This window comes from Ictidomys tridecemlineatus, chromosome 3, assembly GCF_052094955.1.
Source record: "Ictidomys tridecemlineatus isolate mIctTri1 chromosome 3, mIctTri1.hap1, whole genome shotgun sequence".
Lineage (NCBI taxonomy): Eukaryota > Metazoa > Chordata > Mammalia > Rodentia > Sciuridae > Ictidomys > Ictidomys tridecemlineatus.
The window spans coordinates 33,948,298-33,972,618 of NC_135479.1; the positions used below are offsets into that span (position 1 = coordinate 33,948,298).

At 34.4% G+C, this 24,321-nt stretch overlaps 2 protein-coding genes across 8 annotated transcripts in view; both read left to right on the forward strand.

The window, feature by feature from the left end:
* Ints2 (integrator complex subunit 2) overlaps positions 1 to 15,614 on the forward strand; it is a 54,320-nt gene extending 38,706 nt beyond the window's left edge. For 4 of the 5 annotated variants that reach the window (XM_078042355.1, XM_078042356.1, XM_078042358.1 and 1 more), the window contains exons 19-25: positions 4,434 to 4,559; positions 7,548 to 7,746; positions 10,672 to 10,923; positions 11,268 to 11,375; positions 11,711 to 11,816; positions 13,260 to 13,436; positions 13,545 to 15,614. In XM_078042355.1, coding sequence (XP_077898481.1) covers positions 4,434 to 4,559; positions 7,548 to 7,746; positions 10,672 to 10,923; positions 11,268 to 11,375; positions 11,711 to 11,816; positions 13,260 to 13,436; positions 13,545 to 13,714 — 1,138 coding nt within the window. In that variant the 3' untranslated portion in view covers positions 13,715 to 15,614. The remainder of the gene's footprint in view (positions 1 to 4,433; positions 4,560 to 7,547; positions 7,747 to 10,671; positions 10,924 to 11,267; positions 11,376 to 11,710; positions 11,817 to 13,259; positions 13,437 to 13,544) is intronic. The other variant, XM_078042360.1, reaches the window with a different exon arrangement.
* A 1,676-nt stretch (positions 15,615 to 17,290) lies between these two features.
* Positions 17,291 to 24,321, forward strand: part of Brip1 (BRCA1 interacting DNA helicase 1) — a 136,760-nt gene continuing 129,729 nt past the window's right edge. Inside the window, exons 1-4 of one of the 3 annotated variants that reach the window (XM_078042361.1) lie at positions 17,291 to 17,384; positions 19,380 to 19,502; positions 21,889 to 22,000; positions 23,302 to 23,475. In XM_078042361.1, coding sequence (XP_077898487.1) covers positions 19,410 to 19,502; positions 21,889 to 22,000; positions 23,302 to 23,475 — 379 coding nt within the window. In that variant the 5' untranslated portion in view covers positions 17,291 to 17,384; positions 19,380 to 19,409. Of the gene's footprint in view, positions 17,693 to 19,379; positions 19,503 to 21,888; positions 22,001 to 23,301; positions 23,476 to 24,321 lie in introns of all 3 variants that reach the window. The other 2 variants (XM_078042362.1, XM_078042363.1) reach the window with 2 other exon arrangements.

A 24,321-nucleotide genomic window follows, 5' to 3' on the forward strand; every position in this document is an offset into this window, starting at 1 on the left:
TAAATAAAAAAATAAAGGTCTATCAACAACTAATAAAAATAAATTTTAATAGATAGCCTATTTCCAGTTTGAAACATTTCTTTTAAAAGTGGATTTCTCATGTATTGTTACTTTTGGCTAATTTTGATTTAGATCATTATGTCTTACATCATTGCAGAGGTTCTACCTGGGTATTTAACTAATTTTCCAGAGCTGCTTTGTGCATTTATACATGTGTCTGTGTTTGAATCTTTTTTTTTTTTTTTTTTTAAACCCAAGGATGCTTAACCACTGAGACAAGGTCTCACTAAGTTGCGTAGGGCTTTGCTAAGTATTATGCTGAGGCTGGCTTTGAACTTGTGATCCTTCTGCCTCAGCTTCCTGAGCCATTGGGATTACAGGTGAGTGCCATTGTGCCCAGCTTGAATATCCTTTTAAGAAAATTACAAGCAGTGACATAATATACACATTGGAAAATGTATTCAGTATATTTTCACATAATTATTTTTGTGATTACCTTTCTTGTCTAGCCCAACTTTTTTTCCCCCAAAAGTTAATAATTGTCTGTTTTTTGGTACTGGGGATTGAACTCAGGGACACTTGACCACTGAGCCACATCTGCAGCCCAAATTTGTATTTTATTTAGAGCCAGGGTCTCACTGAGTTGTTTTGTACCTTGAAGTTGCTGAGGCTGGCTTTGAACTCGAGATCCTTCTGCCTCAGCCTCCAGAGCCGCTGGGATTGCAGGCGTGGGCCACCACGCCTGGCTTGTCTTAGTGTTTGTTTGCCTACTTTCCTATGAATTTACTAATATTTGGATGCCATGCACCCTTTCTGATGTCTAAATATTCATCTGTATTCATCTAAATATTCATCTGTAAGGGTGCTTGGTGTTCAAATACAGATTGAAATCACCTGGAGAGATTTAAAAATTCCTGATCCCCAGGTTGTATCCCATGCCAATTAAATCAGAATGTCTGTGGTGGAGTGAGGCATCAGTATCTATTTTTAGATTTCCCCAGGTGATTCCAATATGTAGCAATGAGAACACTGAATTTACTCTTTATTTTTAGTCAGAAGGAATGTGCTGGTCCATAGATTACATCACTAACGCCTGATCAGCTCTAAAACACAGTTCTGGGTTTGAGTTACTTGAGATTCAATAGGTATGGAGTAAGATCTGGGAATATTTATATTTTTCTAAATTTAAGTTTTACTTAATGTCAAATTAACAAATGTGCTGAAATTTAAGAAGCTAGTAATATATATGGTCTGCCTCACACCTTTTATTTTATACCCTATTCCCCAGAAACAACTATTTTTTAGCTTTTACCTTTTTTGTGTGTATAGTCTTAGGAATCATACTCAGAGCCTCTTGCATACTAGGCAAGCACTTGACCACTGAGGTGCACCGTTAGCCCTCTTTTTTTTCTTTCTTTCTTTCTTTTTTTTTTTAGAGTGAGAGAGGAGAGAGAGAGATAGAGAGAATTTTTAATATTTATTTTTTAGTTCTTGGCGGACACAACATCTTTGTTGGTATGTGGTGCTGAGGATCGAACCCCGGGCCGCAAGCATGCCAGGCGAGTGCGCTACCGCTTGAGCCACATCCCCAGCCCCCTTAGCCCTCTTTTAATTTTTTTTTAAAATATATATTTTTTAGTTGTATATGGACACAATGCCTTTATTTTGTTTATTTACTTTTATGTGGTGTTGAGGATCGAACCCAGTGCCTCACACATGCTAGGCAAGTGCTCTACCGTTGAGCCACAACCCCAGCCTTCTGTTTTGTTTTTTTTATTCTAGCATTTACATCCTTTTGATATAGCTCAATTTTATATATATATGTTTTAGTTGTAGATGGACACAATACTTTTATTTTTTATTTATGTAGTGCTGAGGATTGAACCCAGTGCCCCATGTATGCAAGGCAGGTGCTCTACCACTGAGTCACAATCCCAGCCCCTCAATAATATTAAAATTTTTTTTTTTTGTAGTTGTAAGTGGAAAGCATGCCTTTGTTTTATTTGTTTATTTTGTGGTGCTAAGGATTGAACCCAGTGCCTCCCATGTGCAAGACTAGTTCTCTGCCCCTGAGCTACAGTCCTAGCTCTCAATAATATTTTTATAATAACTATGATTTCTTAATTTTTCAATTTAGAAATTATCTGTGGATTTCCTATTATACAAGTTGAAGGTTTTAGCATTCTTATCTACTTTCTCCCCTGTGAATCCTCTTTTTCCCATTTCTCCTGACACAGGTCTATCAAAATTTTTGGTTAAGCAGGGTGCTGTGGCACATGTCTGTAATCTCAGTGGCTTGAGAGGCTGAGGCAGGAGGATTGTGAGTTCAAATCCAGCCTCAGCAAAAATGAGGTGCTAAGCAACTCAGTGAGACCCTGTCTCTAAATAAAATACAAAATAGGGCTGGGGAAATGGCTCAGTGGTCAAGTGCCCTTGAGTTCAATCCCTAGTTCCATATTGTTTTTGGTTAAAACAATATTCAGTGTGCACATTATTATGACTACATAAGTGATATTTATAGTTGAATTCGATAGCTTTGATTATATTTTTTCTTTTGGAGCTAAGGTTCAAACCAGGCCCTTGAATCTGCAAGGCAAGTGCTCTACCACTGAGCTTCATTCCAGCCTCCTATAATTTTTTTTCTTACACAAGTGCTCTCTCACATACCTGACACATACACTAATACTTTACTTTTTCCCTTTTGTTCAATTTTTTTGTTGTTGTTTTGCTCTCAGTAACTAATAACAAATTCATTCCCACATTTCCTTAATTAGGAAAAGAAAAAAATCTAGTTCATTTTTGCTCCCAGAAATTTGAAGGTATTATTCTATTGACTTAGAGTTTCCATTATTGCTATTTCTAATTGATGTCATACCATCCTTGTGTGTGACTATTGTTTTTTCTCTCCTTGTTTTCTGGAATTTCATAATGAAATATTAAAAAAAAATTTTTTTTCCAGTTGTCAATGCACCTTTATTTGTTTATATGTCGTGCTGAGAATAGGATCCAGTGCTTACCACACACTAGGCAAGTGCTCTACCATTGAGCCACAACCCCAGCCCCATAATGATGAATTTTGATGGTTATTATTTCTCATTCATAGTGCTAGGCACTTTATGGGCCTTTTTAGTATGAGGAACAATGCTTTCATTTTTAGGACGTTTTCTTTGTTGAGTAACTTCACCTGTTTCCTGAAATTCTTTTTTGTAATTTGCATTTTAAACCTTTAGACTTAATCACTGGTTTTCTGCCCCCCCCCATTTATTTTTGCTTTTTGATTATATTTTCTCATTTCTTTGAACTTTTAAATTTCTTTTATATTCTTCACATCTAAGAGCTCTTATCTGCATTTTTTTTTCTACTAATAGGGATTGAACCCAGAACCTGTGCCTGCTAGACAAATGTGCTAATAACTGAGATACATCTCCAGCTCTTTCTAAAAGAATTTTACTTTGAGACACAGTCATGATAAGTTGCCCAGGCTGATTTTAAGCTTGTGATCCCCTACTTTAGCCTTCTGAGTAGTTGGGATTATAGGTGACCTGTTCCTGGCCTTTGCCTGTACTTTTAAAAATGCCTTTTTCCTGTTTTATATATGATAGTTTTTTAAAAAATAATTACAAATTAAAACAAATTTCTTTCCACATTTTGAAGTATTCTATTCTTTCAGGATATCAAAATTAAATTCTTTTGTTTTGATTTCTACATTTTCTATTTCTTTTGAGATTTTTTTTCCTGTTTGTGTATTTTATATTTTTCAAAGTAAACATTCTTGTATATGTGTGATAATCCTTGCCTATCCTCTCATTTTTAAAAATGGGACGTTTTATGTGTGAGGTGGGAGTAGGAGACTCCTAGGCTTCACTATAAGAGATCAGATACCTTCATTTTGGCATATTCCTTAGTAATTCTTAGGTACAGTTTAGTAACCACTTATAAATCTATTAATGTCTAATGTGGTATCTCACCTTGAGGTTTCATGAAAATAAATTTGAAATGATGACATATTTATGGGGCCAGATACAGTTTCAAAGTGTTTTGGTAGGTATTATTTCATTTATGATTATTATCTTATTCTTTTTCACATGAGGACACAGTTCAGAGAAGCTCAGTGACTTACAGAGTCATATATACCAAGAATGGTAGAACGGGGGTCTTAGTTTTACTTCAAGTTTTTATTCTGGATGTCTTGATTATTCCCATTACAACAGTGAAGAGCTTTTCAGACTACTTTGTGTTTACTGTTTTATATCTTCATTTGTTTTAAAGATATAATAATAGGCTTATGTGTATAATTTTTAATTTTTCAAAGCTTACATACCTATTTTTCTAATTTTTTCCCCTGAAAATAACTTTCTAAGAAGGAAGACTAGATGTCTATAAATTTTAGTTATAATATAGCTGTTTTGAACATGTGATTCTTTTTTTATCAGGCTATGGGTAATGACAGTTAATGCACTTCAGCCTTCCATAAAGTTTGTACGACAACAAAAGTATACTCAGAATGACCTGATGATAGATCCTCTCATTGTCCTAAGATGTGATCAGAGGGTTCACAGGTATGTGTCATTTGAGTTTCAGTTTTGTTATAGAAATAGAAGAAATTTAGTTTAAATGATTATCTTAATATTCTTGCAGATAACTAAGCACTATGACCTGTGTGGTTTCTTGTCTTTTTAAAATATTATTTATATTCATGAACCGTATGTTCAGTGTAATATTTAATATGAGGTTAACAAAACATAGCTTTAAAGAAATGTTGTTCTTGGTTTTGTTAACTATCAGTAGTGTCTTTCTCTCTCTCATTATCAAGATCAGTGAAAAATAACAGTTTTAGCTAGCATGTTGGAGAAGGCTTTTAAAAACCTGGTTCATTATGAACCATTACTTGCCTTAAAACTGACCTTTTTGTCATCCTCAGTTGTGATGTTAGCTACGTTGATTCCATATTTTCCTCTAATTCCTTGCCTACTACTTTGATGTGGCTTCACTTCAAAAGGTAGAATTTAATAAAATCACTAATATTTGAATTTGGAGTTGTGATAAGTAATATCCAAGGAATATAAGATATATAAGATATATAAGTCTTTTAAAGAGGACTGTGAGTTTAGATGAGCTGATAGTGTAATGGTGGAGGCTAGGGAGTCAAGGGAGGTATTTTGAGAAGAATAGTATGAGCAAAGATATAGAAGCAAGAATGAAAAATGCTTGGAGCAGAGGCTTAATTTTTGAGAAGAGCACACTTTACAGTTGGAAAGTTAAGCAACATCCCCAGCTCTGCTTTGTATTTTATTTAGAGACAGGGTCTCACTGAGTTGCTTAGCACCTCAGTTTTTCTAAGGCTGGCTTTGAACTCATGATCCTCTTGCCTCAGCCTCCTGAGCCACTGGGAATACAGGCATGTGCCACTGTGCCTAGCTTTAATTTTTTTTCATCTTTTAAAATTTTATTTTATTTTTACCAAGTGGTCCTTCTCACGATTTTAAAAGAAATTGCACATATAGTTGGGTGTGGTGATATACAACTATCATCCCAGGGACTTGGGAGGCTCAGGCAGAAGTGTTGCAAGTTTGAGGCCAGCCTTAGCAACTTAGCAAGGTCCTTTGCGACTTAATGAGACTTCATCTCAAAATAAAAAATAAAAAGTGTAGTGGAGGTGACTAAGTGGTTAAGCACCCCTGGGTTCAATCCCCAGTACCAAAAAACACAAAACAAAAATGAAATTGCACATATAACATATACATATATAAAAATTACAACACTCAGGATTTGCTTTTAATTAATTAATTAGTGGTAGGAAAGTGGATTGGGGTATTTCTGAAACAGGACTAACTATGTGTAGGTAACAGTTCAGGCTGGGTGATGAGTTCTTAGGGGTTTCTTGTAGTATTCCATCTTCCTTGTGTATGTATAAAATTTTTCATAGTGTATATATTAATACGTAAACACTTCGTAACATATAAGAAGATTAACCAAAGAAAAGATGTATGGTAAGAAGTCTTGCTCTTATATTTGTCATTCCCACATTGGTAAAACCAAATTCCTCATTGGCCATTTGGACTAATCCTGGTTTTATTATAGTGGTGTATATGTAGCATTATTTTTCTGTGTACTTATACATTTGTAAATATATTTTTTTTTGCTTTGGATGTGTTTTAGTCATCTTTTTCACTGCTGTGACTTAAAGACCTGATAAGAACAATTTTAGGGGAGGAAAGGTTTATTTAGAGGCTCACAGTTTCACAGGTCTCAGTCCATAGACAGTTGGCTCCATTCCTTGGGGCTTGACGTAAGTCAGAACATCATGGTGGAAGAGTGTGGCAGAGGGAAGCAGCTCACATGATGATCAGATAGCAGAGAGAGAGACTCTACCCCCGGGAAACAAAATATATATCCCAAATGCCCACCTCCACTGACCCACCTCTTCCAGCTACCCTACCTGCCTTCAGTCATACTTAGTTAATCCCACCAGAGAATTGATTCACTAATTGATTGGGTAAAACATTTAAATGTTTAAATTAAATATTTTACCAATCAATTAGTGAATTAATTTCTCCTCTAAACCTTCTTGCATTGCCTCAAACATGAGCTTTTGGGGGACACTTAATTCTTTTTTGCATTGAGAAATAGAATTTCTATTTTTTTCTAAGGGATTGGCATTTAAAATTCAAGAGATTATTTATCTCTCTCTTTTTTAAATTTATTTTTCATTTTTATTTTTACCTCACTTAAGTTTAATCTGTAACAATCTTCAAGGAATGAATAATTGTGTACCTATTTTATAGATAAGGAGACTGAAGCTTAGGAAGTATCTTCCCCAGGTTAGTGGATGAACCACTCTTGGAATAAAAAGTTGTCTTGCTGTCTTGTTTTGTAAAAGACAAGAAAAAGAGGGCTGGGGATGTGGCTCAAGCGGTAGCGCGCTTGCCTGGCATGCTTGCGGCCCGGGTTCGAACCTCAGCACCACATACAAACAAAGATGTTGTGTTTGCCCACCGAGAACTAAAATAAATTAAAAAAAAAAAAAAAAGACAAGAAAAAGAATAATCTAGTCTCTATCTTATCAATAATGGATATGCCTTTTTGAGGACAGCTGCTTTGCAGGCTTGTATCTAAAAAACCTATTGTTAGTGGCATTTTCGGCAAAACAGGAATATCTTCAGTAGCACTTAACACTGCATTTTATTGTAGCTGATAAGTTGAAAGAGAATACTATTTATATTACCTTCAAATACAGAGAATACGAAAGATTCATTAAACTTTTTTAAAAAAATTTTTTCTTAAGTTGTTGACAGATCTTTATTTTATTTATTTATATGTGGTACTGAGAATTGAACCCAGTGCCTCACACATGCCAGGCAAGTGTGCTACTGCTGAGCCCCAGTCCCGATTCATTAAATTTTTGATAACAGATACTTCAGTGGGAAAAGTTACTGCTCTGTTATTCAAGTTTTTCTAATTATTTAAACTGAATTCATCATGTTCTTACTAATTTATACATTTATATTCTTTCTGATACATTTTTCTTCTCCTTTTTCTGTGTTTAGATGCCCCCCCCTAATGGATATTACTCTACACATGTTGAATGGATATCTTCTTGCATCTAAAGCTTACCTTAGTGCTCACCTGAAGGAAACAGCAGAGCAAGATAGGCCTTCCCAGAATAATACAATAGGTTTAGTTGGACAAACTGATGCCCCAGAAGTTACCAGAGAAGAGCTGAAAAATGCATTACTGGCTGCTCAGGTAAATATTACTGAAATAAAATTTTGGTCCAAAGGTCAAGGGCTTCCTTTCTAAATCGGTAAAATAGATAACATATTGTGTCCTCTGTGTATATCAGTGACATATTGTGCCGTGCATTCCTTTTTTTTCTTTCGTTTTTTTTTTTACACCTTTGTATTTTATTTTATTTGTTTTAATTAGTTGCACATGACAGTACAATGATCTTGACATATCATACATTTGAATCAAATGGGGTATAATTTCTCATTATTCTGAGTGTATAGATTGCAGAATCACATTGGTCATACAGTCACATATATACATACAGCAATACTAGTGTCTATTTTATTCTGCTGTTTCTTTTGTTACAGAATCTATTATAATGATATGACCTTTGTTTTTGTATATTGGATGGACTGAAACCAAGAATAGATAAGATTTATATTTTAACAGAATATAAGGCTTTAACAGTTCAGTGGTTTATAGTTATCTCTTGAACTCATTCAACAGATATTTATTGGAAATTTGTGTGCCAGAGACTGGGGATACCTTGGTGAAGAAGACAAAATCTTTGGTTATTTATTTCTTAAGAGCAAATGTTAGAAAAAGAAATTAAATATTGGAGAGAGTAAACAGAAAAATGAGTACATATATAGTAAAATGTTAGGCAGTGATAAATATTATAACAGTATATGTAATTCATGTTTTTATTAGAAAAGTTTTATAACAATGTATAATTTCCCTGAAACTCTTAAGTAGTATTTTGTTTTTTGTTTTGGTACTAGGGATTGAACCCAGGGGTCCTTTATCATGGAGCCACATTCCTGGACCTTTTTATTTTTTATATTGAGACAAGGTCTCTCTAATTTGCTGAGACTGGCCTTGAACTTGCAGTCCTACTACTTCAGCCTCCTGAGTCATTGAGATTACAAGTGTGCACCACCAAACCCAGCTTAAGTTGTCATTTTTGAATAATGCAATTTGAGGTCATCAAATTAGACATGCCTTTTAGTTTGAAATATATATTCTGAAACTTGCTCATTGGCAATAAGGGGAATTAGGAGTAATGATATGGGTGCACAATCCCTAGTGTGTGATATTGAAATAAAGTCTTTTTCTCATTATTGGTATGTTTTACTGTAGAAATAGGTCATGCCCTACTTTCTTTTTTGGATATCCACACAATAGTACATTAAAAAATTTCTAAAATAAATCTTTCCCTAAAAGTGAGGATAAGAGATTGAGGATTATAATAATTAATGTCTATATAAAACTTATTATTATTACTTTTTAATTTTTTAGTTGTAGTTGGACACAATACCTTCATTTTATTTATTTATTTTTATGTGGTGCTGAGGATCCAACCCAGGACCTTGCATGTGCTAGGCAAGCGCTCTACCATTGAACCACAACCCCAGCCCCTATGTAAAACTTAGGTTGTGTTAGTCTAAGTTATTTACATATATTATCACTTAACTTTTACAATCAACCTATGAGGTATGAAGTATTATTTTCATTTTCGCAGATGAGGAAAATGAGGCTCAGGTTAAGTGCTTTACTCAAGATAATGCATTAGGTAAATGGCAGAGTTCATGTGTAGGCACTCTGGCTCCACAGACTGGAAACAAAATCAAAACAAAACAGAATATCAGAAACTAAAAATCCCTCAGCCACAGCACAGACTGAAAGTGAGACTAATCTTATTTTATAATCATCAGGTTTTTAAACACTTAGCTCAGGTTTTCTTTTTTTTTCTTTTTTTTTTTTTTTTGAGAGAGAGAGAGAGAGGGAGAGAGAATTTTTTTTTAATATTTATTTTTTAGTTTTTTTTGGTGGACACAACATCTTTGTTTGTATGTGGTGTTTAGGATCGAACCCGGGCCGCACACATGCCAGGCGAGCACCCTACTGCGTGAGCCACATCCCCAGCCCCATCAGGTTTTCTTCTATCTCAGGCAGTGGCTGATTTCAGAGATGCACGTCATATATATTTTTCTCTCTTTTCTAAAATTCCTTCATCTAGATGAAGGTGATTATAGCTGTCCTTCATATGTAGTGGCCTCAAGTAGATCACCCCTCAAGCTGTTGTTCTATGAAATGACATTCAAGCTTGTAGGCTGAGGGTTGGGATTGTGGCTCAGTGGAAGAGTGCTTGTCTACCATGCATGAGGCCCTGGGTTCAAACCTCAGCACCACATAAATGTAAAATAAAGTTATTGTATCCATCTAAAACTAATATATATATATATATATATATATATATATTTTTTTTTTTTTTTTTTTTTTTTTTTTTTTTTTAAAAAGCTTATAGGCTGAGCCACAGTGAGTTGTAGGTAGATGGGATTATGAGGTATAATCTCTTGCAAAACTAGGGCCACTAAAGAGCCTGTCTTCAAGTTGAAATGGAAAAGAGATATGGGAAGTGACTTAGGCATTAATTATTATTATTACTATTATTATTAATTTCAGAGAAATTAATTAATTGATAGCCACATGAGAAAAAGAGGGCAATATATTTCAGATCCTGGGAAAAGTAGGAGATAAAGAAGAAGAAAGGGATATTTTGATAGAAGTTATTTTGGGCTAGGGCCAGTTTTGGATGTCAGTGAATCAGAGTACCCCTCTAGTCCAAGTTCTTAAACTGGAGTCTATGGATCTGCCTTAGAAATATATGACCTCTGAGATTATGCATTGTGTTTGTTTATATATGTTATGGGAAGAAAGTATATAGTTTCATTTTGATTTTTAAGGGGTTCATGACCGTAAAGAAGTGAAAACCACTGCTCCATAAATCGCTCACTTCTGTTCTAAAACATACAGTTTGTGTATATTTTAAGAAACTACTTGTTTTGTAATTTCTGTTCATGTGAAAAGAAAAAACAGATAGGGTTTTGAAATCACCATTTCAAAAACTTCTTACCTTCATTCTGTTTCATTTGCTTGTAGGATAGTGCAGCTGTCCAGATTCTCTTAGAGATTTGTTTACCTACTGAAGAGGAAAAAGCAAAAGGTGTCAATCCAGACAGTTTGCTAAGGAATGTTCAAAGTGTCATTACCACCAGCACACCAAATAAGGAAATAGAGGAAGGAGAAGACAATTTGCTCTGTAACCTTCGAGAAGTTCAGTGCCTTATCTGTTGTCTGTTGCACCAAATGTACATTGCAGATCCCAACATTGCTAAACTTGTTCATTTTCAGGTGTGTTTTCAAAGAGTTCCTGTGTGGTTGAACTTTATATATATTGGGTGTTTTGAATACTAACTTAATAGAGGTCAGTTAGAAATTAGAGTAATATAAATGAACATAGTCCTTCACGATATAGAGAAAAATTCAAATTTTATGATTTTTTTCAACCTAATAAAGTATTCAAATAATTTATCTCTATTCTTGTTCATCAGAAAATTTTAATGCCAGGATACATGTCAGGCACTGTAGCCTTCTGAACATTTTTTGCAGAAAAGAAGTAAACCTTTTATTTATGTTTTTATCTAATTTATTTGACATAGTTATTTTTAACTTTTTCCCCTTTCTTGTTGAGATAGGGTTATCCATGTGAACTTTTGCCTCTGACAGTCGCAGGTATTCCATCTATGCACATCTGTCTGGATTTTATACCTGAGCTTATTGCACAGCCAGAACTTGAAAAACAGGTAATAAACATTTTTGAGCTTTAAGAAAATTTTGATTTAACTCTGGAATGTTCCTAATTATATAAAAACATTTTATAATTTTTAATACTTAAAATTTTTTCTTGAGAAATATGTAACATTTTCGTTGGTGTTGTTGCCTGTAACCCCAGCATCTTGGGATGCAGGAAGATCACAAGTTCCAAGCCAGCCTCAGTAACTTTATGAGGTCCTAAGCAATTTAGTGAGACTCTACTCAAACTAAAAATGAAAAGGGCTAGGGATGTGGCTCAGTGGTTAAGTGCCCCTGGGTCCAAAAAAGAAAGAGAAATATGTAACACTTGGATTTTATATTACAGATATTTGCTATCCAGTTGCTTTCCCACTTGTGTATCCAGTATGCATTACCAAAATCACTTAGTGTGGCGCGCTTAGCTGTAAATGTCATGGGAACTTTGCTGACAGGTTTGTAGACAGTCAACATCAATAACAAAAATTTCTAACATACATTAGTAAATGTATTTTCTGAATTTAGTGACTCGGTTTTTTTTTTTTAAATATTTATTTATTTTTTAGTTTTTGGCAGACACAACATCTTTGTTTATGTGTGGTACTGAGGATCGAACCCAGGCCGCACGCATGTCAGGCAAGCACGCTGCGACTTGAGCCACATCCCCAGGCCCGACTCGGTTTTTTTTGTGTTAATGTGAAACAGTATGATGGAATATATTTCATTATTGGTTTAATTACACCATCTTTGTTTTATTCTTCTTTACAAAAATTTTCTATTTAGAAATGTGATTTATTATATAGAAGAGATGAATAGGTAGGCAAATTATATCTTTTATTTTGTGAATGAGTAAGAATACAGACTTACAGTAGACTAAATTTTCCAAATCTTGTAAATGGAAGTCAAATATAGTTTGTGAATATAATTATGTCAGTAGAAAACAAGCTATGATTTATTACACATGCTCAGGAGTTCCAGAAAAATATAATCATATGTATAAAGAACATATAAAGGGGCTGGGGATGTAGCTCAAGCGGTAGCGCGCTCGCCTGGCATGCGTGCAGCCTGGGTTCGATCCTCAGCACCACATACAAACAAGATGTGTCCGCCGAAAACTAAAAAATAAATACTAAAGTTCTCTCTCTCTCTCTCTCTTTAAAAAAAAAAAAAGAACATATAAATATATTATTTGCTTTCTTAAGTTTTAAAACATATCCTAACATTTTTACCACTTTCGGGTTTGTAGAGTAAAATAGTATGAAAATAAACTACTTTAAAATATGTGGACTCGGCTGTGCTTAGCATGTGTGAGGCACTGGGTTCAATCCTCAGTACCACATAAAAATAAATAAATAAAAGTATGTGTTCGTCTACTACTAAAAAAATTTTCAAAACATATATATGAACAATAATTCAATCCTTTAAAGTTATTTAATTAATTAGATTTAGTTAATTTAGTGTTCTTTCTCTGTGTTCCCCAGGCTACTCTGTTCATTTTTCTTTTCATTTTATTTGCCTCATAATTATTTGTAATGGTTCAGAGTTTATATTACCTGAATTCAATCCCAGTTTCACCACTAAATGGCTGTGTGACTTGGAACAAGTTTTTTTTTTTTTTTTTTTTAACTAAGGTTTATTTAAATTTTCTCATATGTAAAATGGATGTCATAATAGTACTTTCCTCATTCATAAAATTGTGAAAATTAAAAGAATGCAGGCAGTGCACTTATCATAGTGCTTGGGCACAATAAATATTTATATCTTGGATGTTTGACTAGATTGTGAGCTCTAACAGTATCTCTAGTATAGAATAGGGGCCTTAGTTTGTTGTATAAGCTGTGTATGTAGAATTTATATTTGCAAAGTAAAAAAAATTCTATTTGATTTCTTTCCAACAGTTTTAACACAGGCTAAACGGTATGCTTTTTTCATGCCAACTCTTCCAAGTTTAGTGTCTTTTTGTCGAGCATTTCCTCCACTGTATGAGGATATTATGTCTTTGCTGATTCAAATAGGACAAGTTTGTGCCTCTGATGTTGCCACTCAGACAAGAGACATTGACCCAATCATTACACGTAAGTGATAACTCACGTTCAGAAGTCATCTAAGTATTTTAAATGAGAAGGCAGATTACTTTCCAGATTTCTTGGCTTAATTTGTTTTTCGTTCTTTATGCGTTTTAGGTCTTCAACAAATAAAGGAGAAACCAAGTGGATGGTCTCGAATCTGTAAAGATTCATCTTACAAAAATGGATCCAGGGACACCGGAAGCATGGATCCTGATGTACAGCTCTGTCATTGTATTGAGAGTACAATAATTGAAATAATAAACATGAGTGTTAGTGGAATTTAAAAAAAAATTTGAAACAAAAAACAAAAAACGAAGCTGTTCACTGCATATATCCATCATGAATCTGCATCTTATAGCAGCTCTAAACTGAGCGGGAGCAGTAATGTCTTGGAATTGCTGAATTGATTCAGTTCAACATGAATACAATTTAGAACTCTCTGAGAATTATGCTTGCTTGTATTTGATTGGCACGTCTTTGGATCTACTTTGCTGGTATGTTTATGTTGTAGCTGAGCTTTTTTACCATTGGGAACACATTTAAGAAACTCATTACTGGAATGGGAATTTGGCCTTGTACTTAGCTTTTGAAGCAAAGAAAGACTGCCATGCCTTTAATTTAATGTTTCTCATAAAAATGAGTGTGTGGGTAGCCCTAGTGTTTTACCCGCGGGCTTGTAACAGTATGACAAAGATCAAAGAATGGGAGGGTGAAAAAGGGATTAAGCAAAGGGAGAATTCAGGAAAAATTAGGAGTTAAATATCCAAATAGAAATCCCAAGACTTGTAATACAAGTAATAGTAATGCAGATTGATATTCTAGTTCTCAAGAAACAGTATTAAGGCTTTAAAAAAAAGGCAAGTAGCTTCTGTAAGTGATTTCCATAAAATTACAGGTGATGATTTAAAGATTTCAAATATTTGCTTTAATTTTTACTAATGTATGAAGCCATATGTTTGAAGAGATACTTGAATAATTTGGAATTTGAAGATACTAGTTTAAAAGTGTTTACAGAAACATCTCTGTGCGGAGAAGAACCTGAAAGGAAGTCTCATTTATTTTATTTTTTACATTTATTTTTATAATGCTTTATTAACTTATCTAATTCTCAGAGATGGGAATATATATCAAATTAAAAGAAACTTAGAGCAATAAAACCCACTGGATTAAAGAGCTTTTGGTTTATCATCAGGATTATGATTCACATTTTCCTTTGAGATCTTTGAGAAAATATTATACAGTGTTTAAACCTCAGGAAAAATTAAAATGTGGCAAATACTGTCTTGCTGAAGGATTTTGCAGTTCTCTGTTAGTAACTCCCATTGATTAGGTAGGTGCATTAAGAAAACCATAATCCACATTTTTCTTTAAAAAAAAAATTAAGTGTCCATTGTAGAAGGTACTTCTCTTTGCTCTCTGGGATATACCTCAATTGTCCCCCACCCCAACTCACCCTGCCCTGGCTTGAAACAAGCCTTTTCACTGGTAAAGAAGTTAAGCAAGCTAATAAAGTGTTTTTTAAGGAAAGAAATTTAACTTCAAACCTTTTCACTAGCAAATAGTCACATCTCATTTTCCTTCTTTGTAAAATGGGGTTACTACTGGCCCTACCTCATAATGATATTCTATAAAAACTAGTTTGTAGCTGTTTCCAATCATGGAGTGTATAGTATCATGCGTGATAGAATATTTGTAACTTTTTATTAGATGCTTAATGTAATTAAGTAATTTTGATGTGAAGAATAAAAGAGTATGATGAAAAAATACCACAAGAATTTTCATATTTTTAAACAAGGCAGTTTTGTAGTCTCATAAGATTAAATACAGCTGCTCCTGTTTTATTTTTAAACTGAGGCCTTGGAATATTTTGTGTGAATAGGTACCTCTTAGGACTTCAGAAAAGGTTGAAGTATGTTTTCTAACTAAATGCAGTGCACATTTTCTGGATTGATTTTTCAAAGATTGGTCAAAACCTGCTGTGTTAAAATAATAACATGCTGTTTTTCATCAGCTTTGTTGATGATGATGTAAATAAATGTGTAAATATATTAGTAAATGTTAATATTCATGTATTTTAAGTTAAGGTTATAAAATTTGTCACAATGATTTTTTTTATTCAAGTGAAAACAGATGTGTGCAGCTATTTTGGATATTGATTTATAAACATTCATATTCTTTATCAAATGAACTTAGTTTTTGGTGTTTCATTCCATAATAGTTGTAACATAATAGTTGAAAGGAACAGCTGAAGGTATTGAAGTCCAGGATTGCCTGGTTCCAGAACTTAGGTATATCACTTTCTGTTATGCCCCACACATTAAATGGCAATAAGAGGTTAGAGTTAATTGAAAGCCTTTGGAATTTAAGTCAGGAATATGATAGTTAACCCTGGAGCAGTTACTTCAATAATTTGATCTTTTTAAAAATGGTAAGTGGAAAATAACCATCTGCAGTTTCTTTTAAGGATTTTTTAAGATAAATTATTCTTCATCCCTTTGTAATAGTAAATTACTCCTTTGTTATCCATATGTATTTTCACATTACTAAATTCTTAACATTCAACATGGAGTCTGATTTTTTCACTTTACAGGATATTTTTTCTTGCAAGTAGTTTAATTTTTAAAATTATTTTATTGGCTTCATAATTTATTTAATTGATATAACTATCTCCTAGAATGGGAAATCTAATTTTTTTGGCAGTATAAAAATAGGTAAATAGTATTACAAATTGAGGTATTACCACCTTTTTTTCTTTTACATTATGTCTTTGGGACACATTTCTGGGTCTGAGATTACTAGGTCAACCGGCATAATTTATTTATATGACAAGTTTTGTTATTTTGAGGATATGCAGTAAAACTGAACTGTGAATGTCTTCTGCTCCCTACTCCCAGCAAACCTCCCTCCCCAAACTAGTCATATGAATTTAAGAAACCCTCTCAGATTTTGCCTTTTTGGGATAATAGTATTTGAGTAAGTGTAGGATACACAGATTTTTTTCCCCCCAGTACTGGGAGTCGAACCCAGGGGTGCTCTACCACTGAGTTATGCCTCCAGACTTTTGAGACAGGAAACTTTTGAGATCCTCCTACCTCAATCTTTTAAGTAGCTGGGGTTACAGGTAAGCACCCTGTTGGTCATACAGAATTTAAACAAAGAACAATTAAGTAAATTTGGTGAGATCAAGCCTAACCCCCTACCTCGACGAAACTGAATTGTACATGGCAAAGAAGAATTCACTGGTTTTAGGAAGGATGGAAAGCAAATAAGCGTTAAAGTAAGAAGTGATTTATCTGTTGCTGGAGACTTTGGAGAGCATTATCTCTGGCAGATTCTATCATCCGGGAAAGCCTTGATTTTGAAACTGCCAATTGTCAGAATCTTTTCGCCTAGTTTGGTTCAATAGTCTAGCAATTCTGTTTTTTTTTTTTTCCTTTTTCTTTCTTTCTTTCTTTTTTTTTTTTTTTTTTTTTTTTTTAAATACTATGGCTCCTGTAAAGTTGGGAGATTCAAATTGAGCGGCACCAGAGAAGAGCTTGGCAAGGCTTAGAAAGATGTATCCTTTCTTTGGTTTACGGACCTTCAAAATGAGCGTTAGTTTCCAGGGAATTGGCTGCACGGCTAACCCCTATCAATTTGAAAAGATGAGCCGAGAAGGCGATTTTTCTTTACAGAAACCCCTGGGGTTTACTCCAGTGCACTCTTCCCTCTACGGTGGCTGCTTTCTGGCGCCTCCAAGACCATTGGGTCGGTTCTTATTTCGGAGGTTTCCATTGGGTGCTAGAGTTTTCGCCCCCTAACCCCTCGCTGGGATTGGCTACTTGCTTTCCGTTCTTGGCGGGTGATTGGTTGTGTGAGGTCTCTCGGCGATTGGGTGTTGGGAGTCAAGGGGGTGGGAAGCGGGAACTCATTCGGAGTTGTGCTGAGAGGACTGAGAACTGGAGTCGGGAAAAGGTAAAGCGACTGGAACTCGCGACACACCAGGGAGTAGTAGTCTGCGAGGAAAAGAGAGAATTAAGGCTTGCGCCATTTTTCCTCTGCTAGGAGGTCTGCATTATTTGCTCTCAAAGATGTTATCCTCCCCGCCATGAGTTGGAGCCCAGTCCGGGTTGCTTCTGTTTCCCCTCAGCACAGGCATGTCTACGGGACGTCTGGGGGAAGGGCGCCAAGCAGGGTTCCTCTGCCAAGGTCTTGGCAGCCTCTCCCGCTCTCCTGGGTGGACCAGATCACCTAGGCCGCGGGACCTCAGTTGACCGCGGGAGGTAAGGGGAAGGGAACCCATCCTTACCTCCTTTGAGCACAGGCATGACGTGAGCCCTGGGCCGTCTTTGCCTCTTGGCGGGAGGCTGAACGGTTTGTTTGTCCTTTATGCTGTCGGTAGGGGAAGCTGCTTCTTCATGAGACGAACGTTGCCACCGCCAGGCCAGGGATGTGATTGAATAGGCCTGAGTCTTGATTTAGATTGATGTTCGATTGCACTAAACCTCATTCTCAGAGCTTCACAAATGGAATCACAGAATCCTTTTTAGAACTGGAAAATGCAGTGATTCTTAACTTCTTTTGAAACACAAACTGGTGAAGGCTGTTTTTGGCTTCATAATAGCTATTTTAACTATCTCTATCCCCAGGTTGAATTTAACACTTTTTTCACGATTGCAAAAATTTCTTAATTGATAAAAGTGTGTGTGTGTGTGTGTGTGTGTGTGTGTGTGTGTGTAAATGTATATAATTTTCCCCTTTTTTGGTTTCTGTAGGATATATGAATTGGAAGAGAGATCTATGAATTTTCTCTTCAGAAAAATGCAATCATGCAGAGGAATTTCTGCATGCAATTTTAAGAGGTTACATTCTCAGAATAACATCTATGGATTCTCGGTTAAGAAAGTGGTTTAAAAGAGATGAGGATTAAAGTAAATCATATCTCTGTCAGATACTGGGTTATGAACATTCTGTCTTGGATAATTTTCACAAACAAGGTTTGAGAAAGAGGTTAAGTGATTCACATACTGGAATTCAAACTTGGATTTACCTTACTCCAAGGCCCATCTTCTTTCCATTATAGTTTACTGACCTTTTAATAAGAATTATTGAGTACCTACTATGTCTGAAGGTACTTTCTCCCTGGCAACAATTTTTAAATTAGGGATTATTGCAGACATGGATCTTAGACCAGAGAAGTGAAAAGACATGTTAAAGATAATTTATCTGAGAACTTTCAGGACCTCATCTAGAATCTATGCTTCTTGAAACCTGGTCCACAGCTTTTCCCTTCTAATTGGAGAACTTCAGGAAGAGGAAACAGGAATAGAACAGGAGAAAAAGAGTGGTGCTATGGAATTGGAGAAAGTTGCCTTAGGAACCTATTGGTAGATTGATCATAACAATATAACCAAAATAAGAATAACAGTTATTAAGTTATGTATTATGGGTTAGATATTGTTACTATCTTTATTTTATGGATGAGGATATCAAAGTCTAGAAAAGTAAACCCCACAGTCACACAATGAATACATGGTAGGGTAGAGATACAAATCCAGATTTGTCAGACTTTTTTCTTTTTTAGGTGATACTGGGGATTGAACCAAGGGGTGCTCTACCACTGAGCTGTATCCCCATCCCTTTTGTTTTATTTTGAGACAGAGTCTCACTAAGTTACTAAGGGTCTTGATAAGTTGCTGACCTTGAGCTTCCAATCCTCCTGCCTCATCTTTCTGAATTACTTGGATTACAGGCATGTGCCACCATGTCAGACCTGTCACTCTTAAAACATGTTCTTGACCACTGATTTATTTATAAGTATAGGAAATTTATTTTGCTTCCCTTTGTTTTGTTTATACACTTACTAATCCACTAATCCCAGTTTTTATTTCTAGACTTCTGTTTTACTGTTGGGTGTCTGTTTTTCTTAGAATGATACTGTTTCGATATTGATTTTCATTTCTGTTGCAGTTAGGAATCTAAAGTAAACAAGAAAGCAGGATGTCCTCAATGTGGTCTGAATATACAATTTGCGGAGTGAAGATCAAATTTCCTTGTAAAGCTTACCCATCACAGCTTGCTATGATGAATTCTGTAAGTGTTTTCAGCAGTTAAGTCTTTTAGATATAGATACTTATGGTTTGTAACATAATACATTGAGTATGTGACTATAGTCATATTCTCAGATAGTGTTTAGATAGATAATATTTGCTCGGTTCATTTGGAAAAACACCTAACCTTTGGGAAAATTAATATTGATCAATACTGAACTGTATATGATTATAGTTAGTATGCAGGGAAGAACTTTCTGAAGAATGTCCTCAGCTCATTTGGAATTTCTATTTAATAAATTAATGTTTTCTACAGAAAACATTGAATTTTACAAATAGTATTTTTCTTTGCAGTATAGTATCTAAGTATCTGTGCAAGATTAGTTCTAAGACCTACTTCCTATACCAAAATCTGCAGATTATATATATATTCTTATATATTATTAATTATTATTATATATTATTATATATAAAACAGTACACTATTTGCATATATCGGTCATTTAATCTCTAGATCACCTATGCCTACTACAATGTAAATACTGTGTAAATAGTTGTTTTATGAATATTTTTGATTTGCTGTTTGTTCAATCCATAAACACAGAACATGTATACAGAGGCTGATTGTATTTTAATTATCTAGAAAATTAATATACACATTTGAGTAAATCAGCTTTCCAGCTTTTAAATCTTAATATTTGGGTCATATTTACCCTATATCAGATTATTAATATTCTGAATTTGTTCTTTGTGTTTCCAATGGTTTTAGAATTTTCGTCTGGTGGTAGTGGGGATTGAACTCATTGGTGTTCTACCACTGAGATATATCTCCAGTGCCTTTTTTTTTAATATTTATTTTTTGGTAGTTGGACACAATACCTTTATTTTATTTATTTATTTATTTATTTATTTTATATGGTGCTGAGGATCGAACCCAGGGCCTTGCATGTGTAAGGCGAGCGCTCTACCGATGAGCCATAACCCCAACCCCTCCAGTGCTTTTTTTAAAAAATATTTTTTAGTTGTAGTTGGACACAATGCCTGCATTTTTATTTATCTATTTCTATGTGGTACTAAGGATCGAACCCAGAGCCCCGCATGTTCTAGGTAAGTACTCCACCACTGGGCCACAACCCCAGCCTCTCTCCAGTGCTTTTTTAAACATTTTTTTAGTTGTTGATGGACCTTTATTTTATTTTATTTATTTATTTTACTTATTTATATGCAGTGCTTAGAATTGAATCCAGTGCCCCACAAGGCAATTGCTCCACCACTGAGCTACGACTCTAGCCCTCCACCACTGAACTACAACTCCAGCCCTCCAGTGCTTTTTTTTTTCTTTTTTAAATATTTTTTTTAGTTGCAGATGAACACAATACCTTTACTTTCTTTATTTTTATGCAGTGCTGAGGATTGAACCCAGTGCCTCACACGTGCAAGGCAAGCACTCTACTACTGAGCTAAAATCCCAGCCTCCTCTAGTGCTTTTTTAAATTTTGAGACAGGGTCTTATTAAATTGACCATGCTGTCCTCTAATGTGCAATCCTCCTAGCTCAGCTTTATGAATTGCTGAGATTATAGGTATGTACTTGTGCCCAGCAATTTTAAACTTTGATTTTTCTGTAGAACTTTTTATTTTTTGCAGTGCTGGGGATCAGTCCGAAGACTTCACACATATTGGAAAAGCACTCTACCATTAAGCTATATCCCTAGCCCAGAGTTTTTATAAGATGTAGCTCTGTTGATTGTTAATTTATTTTAATTATGGCATGGCATTTCATTACATAAATATATTAGAATTTATCTCTCCATTTTCCTATGGGCATTTAGGTTGTTTACATTCTTTTGCAATAAGCAAGCAATACTGCTATGAACTTTTATGTGTTCATATAGAAAAGGTTTGGGTTATATAATAGGACTGGATTTTGGCATCTTCAACTTTACTACAAAGTGTTAATTTTTTTTACAAAGTGGTTGTAACACTTTGTATAACAGTATCTTCCATTATTTTCATCAAAGATATTCATAGGTACTAATGTATTTTAATTTTATAGAAATGATTGGTGCTTGTATAATTGAAGGATAAATTGCTTTTTTCATTTCTTCTGTTGTGCTTGGTATGCTTATAAATCCAAAATAATTTTAGGGAGAGGTATAAAGGAATAAAGTCTAGTTTTAATTAAATATTGGTTCTTCCTTGTGCTATTCTTATGTGCCATGGAATTCTTCTTGCTGTTTATTTGTACTTCTGATAGAGAAACCTAATAAAGTAAAATGTTTATTGACTTTTTTCTTTTTCTTTTTCTTTTTTTTTTTGTGGTTCTGGGGATTGAATCCAAGGCCTTGTGCATTTGAGATAAGCACTCTACTAACTGAGCTATATCCCTAGCTCTGTTTATTGACTTTTTATTGGTTTCTTTATCTGTAGATTGTCAGAGGATTAAATGGTAGTCAACATTGTTTGTTGGAGAGCCCCACAGGAAGTGGAAAAAGCTTAGCCTTACTTTGTTCTGCTTTAGCATGGCAACAATCTCTTAATGGTAAGTAATTGCTTGATATCTTCAGGTTGCTTATTGAGATCTGAAAAATATATGATAAAGTACTATATTCAGACTGAGTCAGCCATGTTCTAGGTAATTTAAACAATCTCTATTAAGGTGTTTCTTTCCTTTTTTTTTTTTTTTGTGTGTGTGTGTGTGGTGCTTGGGATTGAACCCAGGGCCTTGTGCATGTGAGGTAAGCACTCTACCAACTGAGCCACATCCCCAGCTCCTTAGTTTTTTTTTTTATAATAAGTTCTATATCTTTCAAAATAGTTTTGATATAGAAAAATATGTTTAATCCTAAAAGAATATAATTTGTCCTTTTATTTGATGATTATAGTACATAAGGGCTAGGAATATAGCTCAGTTGGTAGAGTGCTTGCCATGCATGCACAAGGCCATGGGTTCAATCCCCAGCACCACAAAAAGAAAAAGAAAAAGATTACATGAGTATTTTGGATGCCTAGAGTCATTGTGAAAATAATTTGTTGATAATTGGCTTGTAAAAAATGCAAGGGATGAAGCTGTCATAATTCTAATATTGTTGGGTTTTTTGAGTAGATCCTCTAATATATTTGCTTATCTGACTTTCGTAACATTAGAACATGGAATACATAAAAACAATTCTAGTTGATCTAACTACTTGTTTGGATATTAGATGAGCAGAGGTTTATTGTATTATTTTTATAAATTCATAGTATTTCCTATTTTACTTTATTTGCAAACAAAATGCTTATTAATATTTACTTTTATGAAAATGTTATAATATTCTTTTGAAGATTATATAATTTTCAAAGATTATATAATTCAAGATGAGTAATGAATACATCTGGGATGAAAGAAAAGTGACCACAACACTTGGAGTGACCAAGAGATCTTGATTGCAACAATTCGAAAAAGAAGAAAAGAGAGAATATGTTTTAGGTCTTTGTTTTATTCCTTCCCTGCTGGATTTTTAAAATAAATTTCAGTATTAGTGAACATTTTAGTTGTGCTTTTATTATATTATTAATATTTGTTCTTAGATTTTTGTCGATTATAGAAATTGATGGTAACTTCTCTATAAATACCCTGACATAAGCATTTCTCTCCTGTCATAATTCAATGCTATAGATAGTATGACTAGCTTGTCCAGGTTTGCCAGGTCTAGTATTTTCCTGGTTTTTGCCCTAAAAATTTGTATCCTGTGAAATCTTCCAATCCTGGGTGGACTGAAGTGGTTGCTCCCCCTAGCTGCAGAGAAAGAGTAATATTTATTTAATTAGATATGTTACATATGAAGGTTCTTTGATTTTTAGGGAAGCCAGTGGATGAAAGCTTAAGTAAAAAAACTGAAGTACCATTGTCATGTTGTTGTACATGCCATTCAAAGAATTTCACACACAGAGACCTGAACCAAGGAACTTCACCTCATTTCAATAGTCCAAGCACACCACCTTCTGAAAGAAATGGCAGTTCATCAACTTGTCAAGGTAAATTGTATTTCTCTTGTGTCTGCTGGTTATTTGTAATTGGAGCCTTAATTATTACTGATATGAGGCTTAATTTAGTTAGTATAATTAATTATGTATCTCTACATAATTTTTATGGATTTATTTATTTATTTATGTTTGGTGCTAGGGATGAAACCTAGGGCCTCGTGCGTACTAAGCATGTGCTTCACCACTAAATTTTACACCCAGCTAGAATTATTTTAAAATAACTTTGGCCTTTTTCAATTCTTGGTTTGGCTTAGTCCTTTGAGACATTTTGCTGGCTTACATTGTTTTTTGATGAATCTAAGGGAAAGTAAAAGATTAGAAATTGATATGGTCTTGTAAAAAGATTAGAAATTGATATCATTTGTAGTCAGTATTGTTAATTATATGCCAAACTTTTTATAAAACATAGTGTTTGTATCCTAAGACACAATCTGTTTAGTCTCATTATTCATTCTTGATAAATTTGCCTGCCTTCTGTTCTATGTAAGAATCAGATATGTTTTATGTATGGTCCTTAAATTGTTCTTTTTTTAAAAAAAATTTTTAGCTATAGATGGGCACATTATTTTTTTTATTTATTTTTATGTGGCATTGAGGATCGAACCCAGTGCCTCACGCATGCTAGGCACGCATTCTACCACTGAGCTACAACTACAGCCTCCCTTAAATAGTTCTTATTAGAGTAAGAGAAATATAGTAACACTACCATAAAATTTTTAAAAATATTAAATATTTCTGCTTTTGACTACTGTTAGTCAGGATTATTGAGAATTGTCCAAATAGGGTAAATCTGGGTTGTGTTCTAATACCCTCTTTGTAAGTATATTCTTTGACAGG